The sequence below is a fragment of the Triticum dicoccoides genome, chromosome 2B, assembly GCF_002162155.2.
Source record: "Triticum dicoccoides isolate Atlit2015 ecotype Zavitan chromosome 2B, WEW_v2.0, whole genome shotgun sequence".
In the NCBI taxonomy this organism is placed as follows: domain Eukaryota; kingdom Viridiplantae; phylum Streptophyta; class Magnoliopsida; order Poales; family Poaceae; genus Triticum; species Triticum dicoccoides.
The window spans coordinates 77,986,946-78,001,169 of record NC_041383.1 but is presented as its reverse complement, the minus strand read 5'-3'; the positions used below and the strand labels follow the sequence as shown (position 1 = coordinate 78,001,169).

General features: G+C 39.9%; 1 protein-coding gene across 1 annotated transcript; it reads left to right on the top strand.

The window, feature by feature from the left end:
* Nucleotides 1-6,052: 6,052 nt before the first annotated feature.
* LOC119362239 (isoflavone reductase homolog) lies at nt 6,053-13,990 on the top strand. The gene is made up of 4 exons (XM_037627439.1): nt 6,053-6,497; nt 11,912-12,152; nt 12,280-12,483; nt 13,488-13,990. Exons 1-4 carry the CDS (start codon nt 6,168-6,170, stop codon nt 13,652-13,654), a joined length of 942 nt encoding a protein of 313 aa, XP_037483336.1. The 5' UTR covers nt 6,053-6,167; the 3' UTR covers nt 13,655-13,990.
* The last annotated feature ends 234 nt before the right edge of the window (nt 13,991-14,224 follow it).

Here is a 14,224-nt window from a genome sequence, read left to right as displayed (position 1 = left end):
TCTGGGGCGGCGACGGCGACGGGGATGGCGACGGACGGCGACGGGGACGGCGACGAGGGGCGGCGGTGACGGGGCAGAGGAGAAAGAAGCAGAGGGAGAGATGAAAAACTGAAAAATTTCATAAGTGTTGTTTATATACAAGGCACCTTTAGTACCGGTTGGAGCCACCAACCGGTACTAAAGGTCTGTTTTGGCCAGACCAAGCGGCGGGAAGCGCCACCCCCCCTTTTAGTACCGGGTGGTGGCTCCAACCGTTATTAAAGACCCCCCCCCCCTTTAGTGCCGGTTGGTGCTACGACCCGATACTAAAAGTCTGTGCTGGCGCAGGTTCGGTGCGGCAAGTTTAGTCCCACCTCACTAGCCGAGCGGTGTCCGTACTGGTTTATAAGCCCTAGTGCGGTAGCTTTCTCGAGCTCCTCTCTTATGCAGGCCTACTGGGCCTACCTGTTCTCTACTGTCCTGTGGGCCTACTGGGCCTTTGCAGGCCTGCATCCTGGCCCAACAAACGTTGGGTTTCTAGTCTGTATGCAGGCCATGGACTATGTGGCCCAGCAAACGTTGGGTTTCTAGTCGTATGCATCCTGCATCTTTGAAGTTTTTCTTCACGTGTGTCCCTTTACGTCGTAGCCATGGACAATCTTCATCATTTAACTGGATGCTCGGGTCAATATTCAATGGAGCAATTTCATCAAACTTTTCATAATCTTCTGACATGTCTGTCTTGTCATCCACTCCGATGATGTTTCTTTTCCCTGAAAGAAGTATGTGGCGCTTTGGCTCATCGTATGATCCATTTGCTTCCTTATCTTTTCTTTTTCTCGGCCTGATAGACATGTCTTTCACATAAAAAACCTGCGCCACATCATTGGCTAGGACGAATGGTTTGTCTGCATACGCAAAATTGTTGAGATCCACTGTTGTCATTCCGTACTGCGGGTCTTCCGTTACCCCGCCTCGTGTCATATTGACCCATTTGCATCGAAACAAAGGGACCTTCAAACCACCTCCATAGTTAAGTTCCCATATGTCCTCTATGTAACCATAGTATGTTTCCTTTCCTGTGTTGGTTGTTGCATCAAAGCGGACACCACTATTTTGGTTGGTGTTCTTTTTATCTTGGGCGATCGTGTAAAATGTATTCCCATTTATCTCGTACCCTTTGGAAGTCATTATATTCGAAGATGATAACTAGGACAGCGAGTATAGGTCATCTTCAATATCTCCATCATGCATGGCACGTTTCTGCAACCAACCAGCAAAAGTCCTCGTTTGTTCATGTGTAATCCAGTCGTCAGACTGCTCCGGGTGTTTGGAGTGTAGAAAATTCTTGTGTTCCTCCATATACGGAGCCACCAAAGCGGAATTCTATAGAACTGTGTAGTGTGCTTTAGTGAGAGAATGCCCGTCCATACATATTATTTGATCCCCTCCTAGCGTGCATTTTCCATCCAGTCTGCCCTTATGCCGCGATTTAGGAACACCAATCTGCTTAAGGTCAGGAATAAAGTCAATACAAAACTCAATGACCTCCTCATTTTCATGGCCCTTCGAGATGCTTCCTTCTGGCCTAGCACGGTTATGAACATATTTCTTCAAGACTCCCATGAACCTCTCAAAGGGGAACATATTGTGTAGAAATATAGGACCCAAAACGTTAATCTCTTCGCAAAGGTGAACTAAGACGTGCGTCATGATGTTGAAGAAGGATGGTGGGAACACCAACTCAAAACTGACAAGACATTGCACCAAACCATTCTATAACCTTAGTATGATTTCTGGATCGATTACCTTCTGAGAGATTGCATTGAGGAATGCACACAGCTTCACAATGGCTAATCGAACGTTTTCCAGTAGAAGCCCCCTCAATGCAACCGGAAGCAGTTGCGTCATAATCACATGGTAGTCATGAGACTTAAGATTCTGGAACTTTTTCTCTACCATATTTATTATTCCCTTTATATTCGACGAGAAGCCAGACGGTACCTTCATACTGAGTAGGCATTCAAAGAAGATTTCCTTCTCTTTTTTGGTAAGAGCGTAGCTGGCCTGACCCTGATGTATGCCATCTTTTCCGTGCATACGTTGCTGGTTCTCCTGTGCCTCTGGTGTATCTTTTGTCTTCCCATACACGCCCAAGAAGCCAAGCAGGGTCACGCAAAGATTCTTCGTCATGTGCATCACATCGATTGCGGAGTGGACCTCTAGGTATTTCCAATATGGCAGGTTCCAAAATATAGATTTCTTCTTCCACATGGGTGCGCGTCCGTCAGCGTCCTTCCGAACAGGTTGTCCGCCAAGACCCTTTCCAAAGATTACCTTCAAATCCTTGACCATATCATGTACATCATCACCAGTACGGTGGCGAGGCTTCGTCTGGTGATCCGCCTCACCTTTGAAATGCTTGCCTTTCTTTCTTACGGGATGCCTGCTCGGAAGAAATCGACGATGTCCTAGGTACACATTTTCCCTACAACTATCCAAATATATACTGTCGGTATCATCAAAAAAGTGCGTGCATCCACGGTATCCCTTGTTTGTCTGTCCTGAAAGGTTACTGAGAGCAGGCCAATCATTGATGGTCACGAACAGCAACACCTTTAGGTCAAATTCTTCCTGTTTGTGCTCATCCCACGCATGTACACCTTTTCCATTCCGCAGCTGTAATAGTTCTTCAACTAATGGCCTTAGGTACACATCAATGTCGTTGTCGGATTTCTTAGGACCTTGGATGAGCACTGGCATCATAATGAACTTCCGCTTCATGCACAACCAAGGAGGAAGGTTATACAAACATAGAGTCACAGGCCATGTGCTATGGTTGCTGCTCTGCTCCCCAAAAGTATTAATGCCATCTGCGCTTAGACCAAACCATACATTCCTTGGGTCACCTGCAAACTCCTCCCAGTACTTTCTCTCGATTTTTCTCCACTGCGACCCGTCAGCGGGTACTCTCAACTTTTCGTCTTTCTTACGGTCTTCTCTGTGCCATCGCATCGCCTTCGCATGCTCTTTGTTTTGGAACAAACGTTTCAACCGTGGTATTATAGGAGCATACCACATCACCTTGGTAGGAATCTTCTTCCTGGGGCGCTCGCCCTCAACATCGCTAGGGTCATCGCGACTGATCTTATAACGTAATGCACCACATACCGGGAAAGCGTTCAAATCCTCGTACTCACCGTGGTAGAGGATGCAGTCATTAGGGCATGTATGTATCTTCTGCACATCTAACCCTAGAAGGCAGACAACCTTCTTTGCTTCATACGTACTCTCGGGCAATTAGTTGTCCTTTGGAAGCATATTCTTTATCATTACCAGCAACTTTCCAAATCCCTTGTCAGATACACCATTCTCTGCCTTCCATTGCAGCAATTCTAGTGTGGTGCCCAACTTTTTTTGTCAGTTTCACAATTCGGGTACAACAATTTCTTGTGATCCTCTAACATGCACTGCAACTTCTTCTTCTCCAAATCACGTGCGCAGTTTCTCTTTGCCTCGGCAATGGCCCGACCTAGATCATCAGCGGGCTCATCTGATGCCTCTTCTTCAACTTCTTCCCGCATTGCCGGCTAGCTTCTTCCCACATTGTTGTATCATCGTATTCAGGGAACCCATGGCCAGGATAGCTGTCGTCATCCTCTTCTTCTTCATTGTCTTCCATCATAACCCCTCTTTCTTCGTGCTTGGTCCAAACATTATAATGGGGCATGAAACCGGACTCAAATAGGTGGACGTGAATGGTCTTGATGTTGAGTAATTGTGACAATTCTTACAGCCAGCACATGGACAAGGCATAAAACCATCCGCCCGCTTGTTTGCCTCAGCGGCAAGCATAAAAGTATGTACGCCATTAATGAACTCGGGAGAGCATCGGTCATCATACATCCATTGTCGGCTCATCTTCATTACACAACACCGAAAAAGACCAAATTAATACAAGTTCATACATAAAGTTCATACATATATATATATAGTTCATACAACACTTAAATGCGACAAACAAATAACTCTCTAGCTAAACCATTCAAACGCAACAACAAATGTGATCGAGATTGCAAATAAGGTAACAATTGATCCAATAGCATAATGATACCAAGCCTCACTATCAATGGCATATTTTCTAATCTTTCTAATCTTCAAGCGCATTTTCTCCATCTTGATCTTGTATCATCGACGACATCGGCAACATGCAACTCCAATTCCATCTTCTCCCCCTCAATTCTTTTCAATTTTTCTTTCAAATACTCGTTTTCTCTTTCAACTAAATTTAACCTCTCGACAATAGGGTCGGTTGGAATTTCCGGTTCACATACCTCCTAGATAAAAAAATCCATGTCAACTTGATGGGCATAATTTGTCATAAACACGAAATGCAATAACTAGTTTTAAAAGAGAATATACCACATCCGGATCATAACAAGGACGAGGGCCGACGGGGACAGATATCAAAACCATGGCACTATGTATAACAAACAACGTACGGGTAAGATAATTATACGAGTAACTATATATCCAAATCACACCAACATCAATTTGGTAATGTAAAACACTCATGAACAAGAGCCTCACCACAAGGTGGTGCTGACGACGGGACGGTGCGGGCGATCGACGGTGGTTACGACGGAGATTTAGAAGGCACTAAGTAAACCACACCTACATATGCAAACTAAGTGTTATTTTTGACCTCAAAATGCATATAAATCAAATACTAGCACATATAATTCCTTCCAAATTACTAAACTCACAAATTAATCACTATACAAAGCATTGCAAGAGCTAATCTAGCAATAAGAGATGAAAGGACAAAGTTGCTAACCTTTGTGATCATTTGAATGGATGGGGGCCTTCAAATCTTGACAAATTTTGGGCAAAATTTGTGATGAGCTCGAGGAAGAGGGGAAGAACAGAGGAGGAGAGGGGAAAGGGAAGAACAGAGCGAGCTCGGGTGGGCGAAGGGTTTATGTAGGATGACCTTTAGTACCGGTTTGTAACACAAACCGGTACTAAAGGTACTGGAGGGGCCCCAGACTGACAACATCCTGGCACTACTCACTTTAGTACCGGTTTGTGGAAGGTTCGCCACGAACCGGTACTAATAAGAGCTGCCGGCTAGCCGTTGGAACTGACACTAACAGACACATTAGTGCCGGCTCAAAATCAAACCGGCACTAATGTGCTTCACATTTGACCCTTTTTCCACCAGTGGACCTCACATGGGCCTGGCATGAGGACTGGTCGAGTACCACCGCGGAGACGTCCGAGCGGTGCTGGTGCCGCCTCAGCGACCATCTCGTCAAGATTGTGGTGGACGAGTCTCTGCACATTGCCGCCCTCGTCGTTGGCAAAGGCAAGGCCTGGGTCGGCGTCAACGGCTGACGCAGCCATGTGCCAGGTGGCAGAGGAAGCTGATCGGCTACAACGGGAGAGCTAGGTGGCGGTCAATTAGGATTGTTGTAGTCCCTATGCGCCCTAATATCGTTGGGAAAACCGCCACAACGATGAAGGAGCGCCGGCCATGGAGGCCACGCGTATGATGGAGCAGATAAAGCCGTCACCGTCTTGTATCTCGCGTAGTTTCATTTGGTTTTTTAAATTTTAGTTGAACTTGCCAAATATCGCCTGGTTTGAATGTGATATATGAACTTGGTTCAATTTCCTCAGGTTTGCATGGATTTCATCATTTTTGTTCAATCTCTGTTTGAAATATGGGAGGATGTTTGGTCTTTTCTGTGGCCGGCTCCTTTATCCGTGTCCGCAGACGTTTAGTGTGTCTGATTTAGGGCACGCAGTTGGAGATGCCTTATGTTACCTTTTGAGATTTTCAACGGTAAGTTTAAGTCGAGTACAATCGCGGATGGAACTTTGTAACATGCGTGAACTGTATCAGCTGAGCTCACAAGTTTACAAGCCATAAATCACATGTGCTTATAATAAAAGTAGGTAGGAGTACATCAAATAAACGACAGCTCATCAATGCGGCCTCAAAATCAACCACCATGATGGTACTGATAGAGTGATGCACAATATCAGCTAGGGCCGTACACGTAATGTAACCAACCTACCATATCTTGTGAAGGTCCCAACCAGGTCAACACACCACACCAGGCATCGGTGGAAAGTGGCATCCGGCAAGCAGCGATTTGCATCTATCTTCTTCTTTGTGAGGCATGGAGAAGAGCAGGGTTCTTGTCGTTGGAGGCACTGGCTACATCGGCAGGAGGATCGTGAAGGCGAGCTTAGCTCAGGGCCACAAGACCTATTTGTTGATGAGGCCGGAGATTGGCCTCGACATCGACAAGCTCCAGATGCTGCTGTCGTTCAAGGCGCAGGGAGCGCGGCTCCTGGAGGCGTCGCTCGACGACCAACCGGGCCTCGTCGCCGCCGTGAAGCAGGTGGACGTGGTGGTCTCGGCCATGTCCGGGGTTCACTTCCGTAGCCACAACCTCCACCTGCAGCTCAAGCTGCTGGAGGCCATCAAGGAAGCCGGAAATGTCAAGGTAGGTTAACTCGCCCAGCTGAATTAATATGTGAGTTTATATGCAACTACATATAAGTTTGTGTGAACTTTTTCTCTCAGAAAAAAGTTTGTATGCACCTTTTTTTTTAGGAAAGTATGAAGTTTATTACTATTAGTTAGTTGACGATCTTCAACCATTGTCTCTATCCAACAAAAAATATCGGCTCAACTGGAAAATTACATTTCTATTTAGACGACAAGTTTCTGGCAGCTTTTTGTGCAACACAAACTTTAACCATGTGCATATGAACAACCTGTAGAAAATTAGAAGTAGCAATTTCAAAATTCCTTTTTTATAACATGCACAAGAATATATGTTCGATACTCACTAAAACTGTTTTTTTTTTGTGCATTTTGGAGGATATTCCGTCCGCTATTCATCTGCTCCAATGTTCTCCGGTTTTTTCTTAGATACATAGAAAGAGAATGCACAAAGTATGTTTTGATCTGTCTTTACAAATGGACGCCAGCATATTCTTGTGTGTGGCAGATTTCCATAGTTTCATTGCCACAAAGTTAGAACAGTGAGTTCAGTCGCCAGGGCCACTGCAGAGCTCTTTGCTGAATTACTGTTTGTAGATCTTGACAAAATATTCCCCTTGTCGAAAAATATCTTGACAAAATAACGTGCACCAACCTCCAGTAAAATGAAAGCCTTTGCTTGGCTACTTTCTGGTAAAATATCATCTTCTCTATTATTGGTCGTAACTGTTGAATTGACGTGGGTCACGGAAGTTGCACACAGCAACAGCAACGCTAGATCTCACTGTTCCCTTTTTCGCTGGTGCATTATTGGAGCTTCATTCGTAAAGAAAAAAAAGATATAAGAACTAGGTTCCCTTCTTCTATGCCATTTCATTTATAGCATTAATTATACTTAGTACCATGATTTTGTATCTCATAAACCGCATACAAATATAGTTATTTGTCAATTCTTTTATTAACCAGCCAAAATATGTCCTATGTATCCCAACGGAGGGGTATTATTCAAACTTTGTTCGAGACTATACCATGTAGAAACACATCAAAATTTGAAGGCGTGGAGGATATGAAGCAGTGGCCAACAGAGAGGGGAAAGCGGTACTGTAATAGTGTTGAACAATAGCCTCTCAGTCAACCTAGGAATCTCTCGTTCTAAGGTGTATTTTTTTAAGTTCAACTTTCTATATTTAACCAAGTTTCAGAGAAAAAAGTTCCATACCAACATTGCCAAAGTAGTCCATTAGATCCACCACGGAATGTATTCCATATTGTATTCATTTGGCATTCTAGATACTGAAAAAAAATCCCCATAAACTTGGTCCAATATAAAGATGTCTAACTGTTCAAAAAAGTAGCATGCCTTATATTTTGGAAAGAATGAAGTAGATAATACTCCCATCGTTCCATATTATTTTTAGCTCAAACGGATGCATGAAGCACTAAAACACATCCATTTCAACACAACTAATATGGGACGGAGGGAGTTGTACTCCAAGTATGGACGTGTTACCTTTTGCAGAAATTGTTCAACTCATATGATTAACAGCTCATGTTAGTTAGGATGTCTCTTTTTCCAAAAAATAGTCGACAACAAAATATGCACAAGTATTTTCTTTGCAGGGATATGCACAAGTACTTTACCTAGCAGCATTGAATAGCTTCACCACCACACGAAATCTTCACTTTTCTGTTGTTTGTTTTCACTGGTTTTCTTTCCTTTCCCCCCCTTTTTTCCTCCAATCTTCCCAATAAATTTCCGTTGAGTGGTCCTTCGGTTTCTATTTTTCTTTTTCCTTCCTTTATTTAATTTAATTCCATGTCCATCTGGTTTTCTCTAGGTTTATTTTTTACCATTTGATTTTTATTTTCATTTTTCATAATGTTTTAACTTATTTCTTTTTTCCTTTTCATTTTCTTTTCCATTTTAGAATCCGTGAATATTTCTGAGGATACAACAACATTATTAAGAATTCTTGAATAATTTTTAAATACAAGAAAATTTATGAAAATAAACGGACTTTTTATAAGTAGTAAACTTTCTAATTTCAAGAACATCATTAAAATACATGAAAACAGAAAACAAGATAACATTTATAATACCAATGATATTTTTTATAATTTGTGTTTTCTAAAAAAATTGTGAACATTTCACTTAAAACTCTGTTATATTTTCATAACATACGTGGACAATCTTTAGAATCTTGTAACTACGCGTTCTTCAAATATGTAACTAAATTGTGCATCCTCCTTCTTAGAGAAAACGGGGAAAAGAGACATATAATTGCTCCAGTGTCGGAGTGTTGAAGTGCCTAGTACCTCGCTACTATGCGCATTTCCTCCAGTACAATGTGCCGGAGGAGCTCCTTTGTGACACTTTGTGCATCCCAATGTCGCCCAGAAGCACAAAGAATCCCTACCTTCTTTGTGACACTCTGTCCATCAAAATGTCGCCTAGAAGCACAGAGCATCCCTACAATTTTGAATTTTCTGAACATTTATAGGGAAAACCAATTTTTCAAATCCAAACATTCATTGAATTTTTGAAACAGAGTTGAGAATGTGAAGATTTCTGAAATCTGTTTTTTTAAATTCGATCATAATATTTTAATTACGAAAATTGAAGCATTTTTAAATTTAAGAACAATTGTTCACAACATGAACTGTTCTAAAATACTGAACATAACTTGAAAACACAATCATTATTTGAATTTCCAAAGATTTTTGAAAAAGAGAATGTTTTAAAAAAATGATGAACAAACATTTTTAGAAATTGCCAGCTATTCTTGGGAATGGGAATTTTTTTTGAATTTGCGATTTAAGAAAACAAACTTTTTCCAAAATTTCCAATCATTAGGAAACACTATTTGAAAAAGCAAAAAAAATCACAAAAAAAGGAACATGAAAAAATAAAAATAAAACCTGTTAAAAGAAACAGTAGATAATAAGAAAAAGAAAAAAGAAAAAAATGGACCTAAACCTGTAAAGAAGCTAAGAATGTTCCAAAATGGTCCATTTAGGTTGCTCGCTCACTCTACCCTATGCATTTCAGTGCCATTTCATCAAAAGCGCATAATATATGCCACGGAGGAGGAGAGCTCCTTTTCGGTGCGCTAAGCGTCGCTTAGGCTAGTCGGCGCTCGACGGTGAGCGGTAGTTGGCCAGCCCAGCTTGCTCGCAACCAGTGCATGCTCAAAAAGAAACAAACAGGAAGAAAAAAAAAACTTCCCCATGTTATTCTTCATGATGTACGATTCAAACCTGCATTCCAGCGTCCACCAACTTGGCTAAATAACCATTGGCGTGTTATATCCAAAAACAGCACCATTGGCCCATGGCTCAGTCCCAGTAAAAAAATATTTGTAAAAAGAAAAAAAAAACTTGAAGAAGAATTCACGAATTTTAGAGAAGTTAATCAATTTTTAAAAAATCATGGATCTCAAAAAAGTTTACAAAATAAGGAAAACATTTAAAACAATCATTAATTTGAAAAAAGTTCACCGAATTTTCAAAATAAAATACTGATTTGCAAACAGTTTAGTTCATCGATTTTGATAAAAAAAAAGTTCATCCGATTTTTTTAAAAACACGGATTTGAAAAAGGTTCTTCGATTTTGATAAAATAAGTTCATGAATTTGAAAACTTTTCAGATTTCCAAAAAGTTCACAAATTTTAAAAAAATTATGAATTTGGAATAGTTCATCACTTTTGAAAAACAAATCACGATCTCGAAAAAAGAACATTGCAACCGTGACATGGGCCACCCAGTATTCGCCTCCGGTTGTTCCCTCGCTCCCCTGTCTCTGGTTAGCTTTTTTCGCTTGTCTTTCCATGATGTTGGTGACCTCAATAATTGTTGATAGGTTTTTTAAAAAATACAAATTTAAAAATATATTGGTCAACTCAGGAAAATGTTTTCAATTTATTTAACGAATTTATATATTTTTTAATATTTAAAAAGAAATCATCGTAATTTATTGTAAACTTAATGGGTTGGAAAGAAATCACGAATTTTAATAAATGATTGAATTTTATAAAACTAACACAAATATGAAAATATGTTCCACCAATTTTTTAAATGTTCATGTATTTTGTAAAAAATATTTATGTTTAATTAAACTAGGTAAAAGGAGAAAATAAAGGAAAACATGAGAAAATCTGCATAAGCACAAAGAAAATGAAAAAAAATCACCCAGACTAGATTCTATGTTTTGGAAGCTTACCAACAACGGGAGGAAACTTGCCGCTCAGCTTATCTGGGCCTATCCTTGAGCGGGATGCTAGAGCCGCGTGTGTGAAACTTATCGCCCTATTTTGCCCCTAGGAAATTTCGACTCATCAACCCTCACTGCCTTCAAAAGGTTCACAATTTTCTTTAAATGCTTGCGATTTGACAAATGTTCATGAAGTCGAAAAATATTTACGAAAAAATAGAAAATTTTCATGAATTTAAAAATATTTGGTAATATAAAATATGTTCACGAATTTAAAAATCATGGTCTTCAAAAATGTTAATGGACTTCAAAATGTTCAAAAAAATTAGAAATATTCACCAATATTAAAAGTGTCCATGATTTTTTTAAATATGGATTTTAAAAATTGAAGAAATAATTGGAATAAAACTAAAAGGAAAAACCGAAGAAAATATCAGTTAAACCTATGGAGGAAAGACGACCCAAAAGCCTTCAAAAACCTTCCATTTACCGCGAACTCAAGGAGCATACACAGACGGGCCCATTACTGAGAACAACTCTCGGGAGGGTGTCCTTTATGTACCATTTAGTCTCCGGAAGGTTTCCTGAAGTTCAAGTTCAATGTTGATGCGGGATTTGTCAAGGTCTTGGCTAGAGGTGCCGAGGCGGTTGTGTGCGGGCCATATTAGCATAATGTAAATGCTTATAATTTAGTTTGTGGCGCTTTGTCGTTGTATAGTGGTCGCCCCATGAGTATTAATGAATGAAGACCACTATTTTCCCCTATAAAAGGGAGGGCTGGAAATAGGAGATGCGAACAAATTATTAGCACTTAAAAAAATTCATCGAGTCGAGTGAGCTTGGCTAGGGAACTGATGCAGGTAACAAAACAAGCCCTTCTTGAAACTCCCTATTTTAGCGGTGCCCAAGCAACAAGCCATAACACCTTAAGACCGCCTAATCAGCGTGACATTTTTTTTTTGCTAAAAAACCACGTTTTGTGTGCGTGTGTGTGTATTGTGTGTGTGTGTGTGTGTGTGTGTGTGTGTGTGTGCGTGCGTGTGTGTGTGCGTGCATGCATGTGCGCACGCGCGCGCGTGTGTGTGTGTGTGTTTATTAAGAACATGAAATGTGGTGGTCCTTCTTTTTTTTAAATTGATAGAGGCATCATTAACTATGACCTCACATCCATTCATAATGAACATACAATTTTACATGCAGCGTTTCCTACCATCTGAATTCGGCATGGACCCAGCAAGGATGGGGCATGCCCTTGAACCAGGAAGGATCACCTTTGATGAGAAGATGGAGATAAGAAGGGCGATAGAAGAAGGAAACATTCCCCACACCTACATTTCTGCTAACTGCTTTGCTGCTTACTTTGTTCCTAACCTATGTCAAATGCGTACCCTTCTTCCACCCAAGGAGAAGGTTCACGTCTATGGAGATGGCAACGTCAAAGGTACCATCAACAAATATTACTTGTACTATTTAATTTCTCCTAGTTCTTAAGACTCCTACTTTTGAGTGTATTTGACTCCCTTTGGATTTCCACTTTTGATTGTGCATTGTTATATCATACTATGCAGCGATATTCGTGGACGAAGATGACATTGCAGCATACACAATCAAGTGCGTTGATGATCCACGGGCCTTGAACAAGACAATATACCTACGGCCACAGGAAAACATCCTTAGTCAAAATGAGTTGATTGCTAAATGGGAAAAGCTCTCAGAAAAGGTTCTTAAGAAAATTCCCATTCCGAGTGATGAATTCTTGGCATCAATGAAAGGTAAGAAAAAATCATTTATTTGTTGAGTATACAATATTTGAAATCTCAGCTTATTAGTACAAAAATGGTGAAAGGGCGACGTGGAATTTCTTGGAAAATATTACCATTTTGTCATGCCATCTCCTTACAAGGGCAATGGATTAATTGTGTGAAAATATATTTTCATTGTATATAACCGTTTTTGCTTCTGGGGAGTATCTTAGGACATGTGTACAACATAATTATGTCCATCTTCTCCCATAAATTGGGAGAGAGAGAAGCATGACTTCATCTAGCCAAGGAATTATCACTTCACTAAGATAATCGCCTTAACTATTCTTTTCTTTTACACAAAGTAGGCATACCTTGTTCACATGATCTCTAATAGTTTCTATTTTTGACACATGAAATCATTTAAGAATAACTAATGATTTCTAATAGTTTTATTTTTGATAACATTAAAGAATAACTAATTAAATTAGATATATTATTTATTCCGATTATCATTTATGAGGATGCGCAAGTCATCCTCGCCATTCTAGACGACTCTCTTATGGAAGTGGAAATATAGAATTAAGTGCATGATTTTCTCCACGAGAAATAGTAAACATTATCATATTTTTATTATTATTAAATACTTCTATTTGGAAGCAATTAATTGGTATGAAAACTATTTATATTGCAAAATGAATTTTCTAATTATACTTAGATTGGTCACGAACACACTTTTAAATTCATATAGAACATAGCGATCAAAGATCTTTAAAACTAAAATACCATAGCCATGCATTAGATAATATATCAAGTCATGTACATGATCATAAATTATAATTAAATACAAATTAGATAAATGTGAGAAATATGATTCCTCCACCATAAGAATTCTTTTGTTGTTGTGTTGTGTGTATCCATAACTTTTACTTAAGGTTGGGAAAAGATATGTTATTTAAGACCTCTTTTAGAACCTTGCAAAATCTAGTTTCACCCCAATTGCCATACCTACTACATATTCTACTCGCATGCAGGTACAGACCTTGCTAATCAGGTGGGGATAGGGCATTACTATCACATTTTTTATGAGGGTTGCTTGACAAACTTTGACATCAGAGATGATGGGGAAGAAGAGGCTTCTCTACTCTACCCAGAGGTTCAGTACACCAGGATGGACGAGTACATGCAACGCTATTTATAACTACAAACTTTATGAACCTGAACTCTATTTTCTCAACGACACCAGCACACAGTATGCACCACCTATGTTTGAAGAAAGTTCCATTGATATGGTACTCAACATGGGCATAGTTATTGACGTTGTAATCAAGTTAATGATGTGTTATGTACCATCTATAAGTTCCGTGGAGATTCCCTAGAAAAATGGTGTTCCATGGAAATGGAAATGAAGACTCCATCGGTTTGCAATAGTGTGGATTCTATTTTCTTTAGCTTTGAACTTATAAAAATTTAATATTTATTTGAATTAGCTGTAAGGAACTTTCAGTTTATTATTTGGATTGTATGTATATGAAAACTAGTTGTAGCATACATGCCGTAAAATGTTCTATCCTTGAATATTTCAACCACTAATCATGTATAGTCTCGAACTTACGAATACATGATACACGCAAAATGAAATAACCGCGTAGATTTAGGGTTACCAAGAGCCGAGTAAGGAATTTCACCCTATACTCAAGGAGCTTAGTCCAGGTCAACAAGAGGACATTGGGTATGAGGTAAAAGCTTGGATGTTAACACTAGTAGAAAA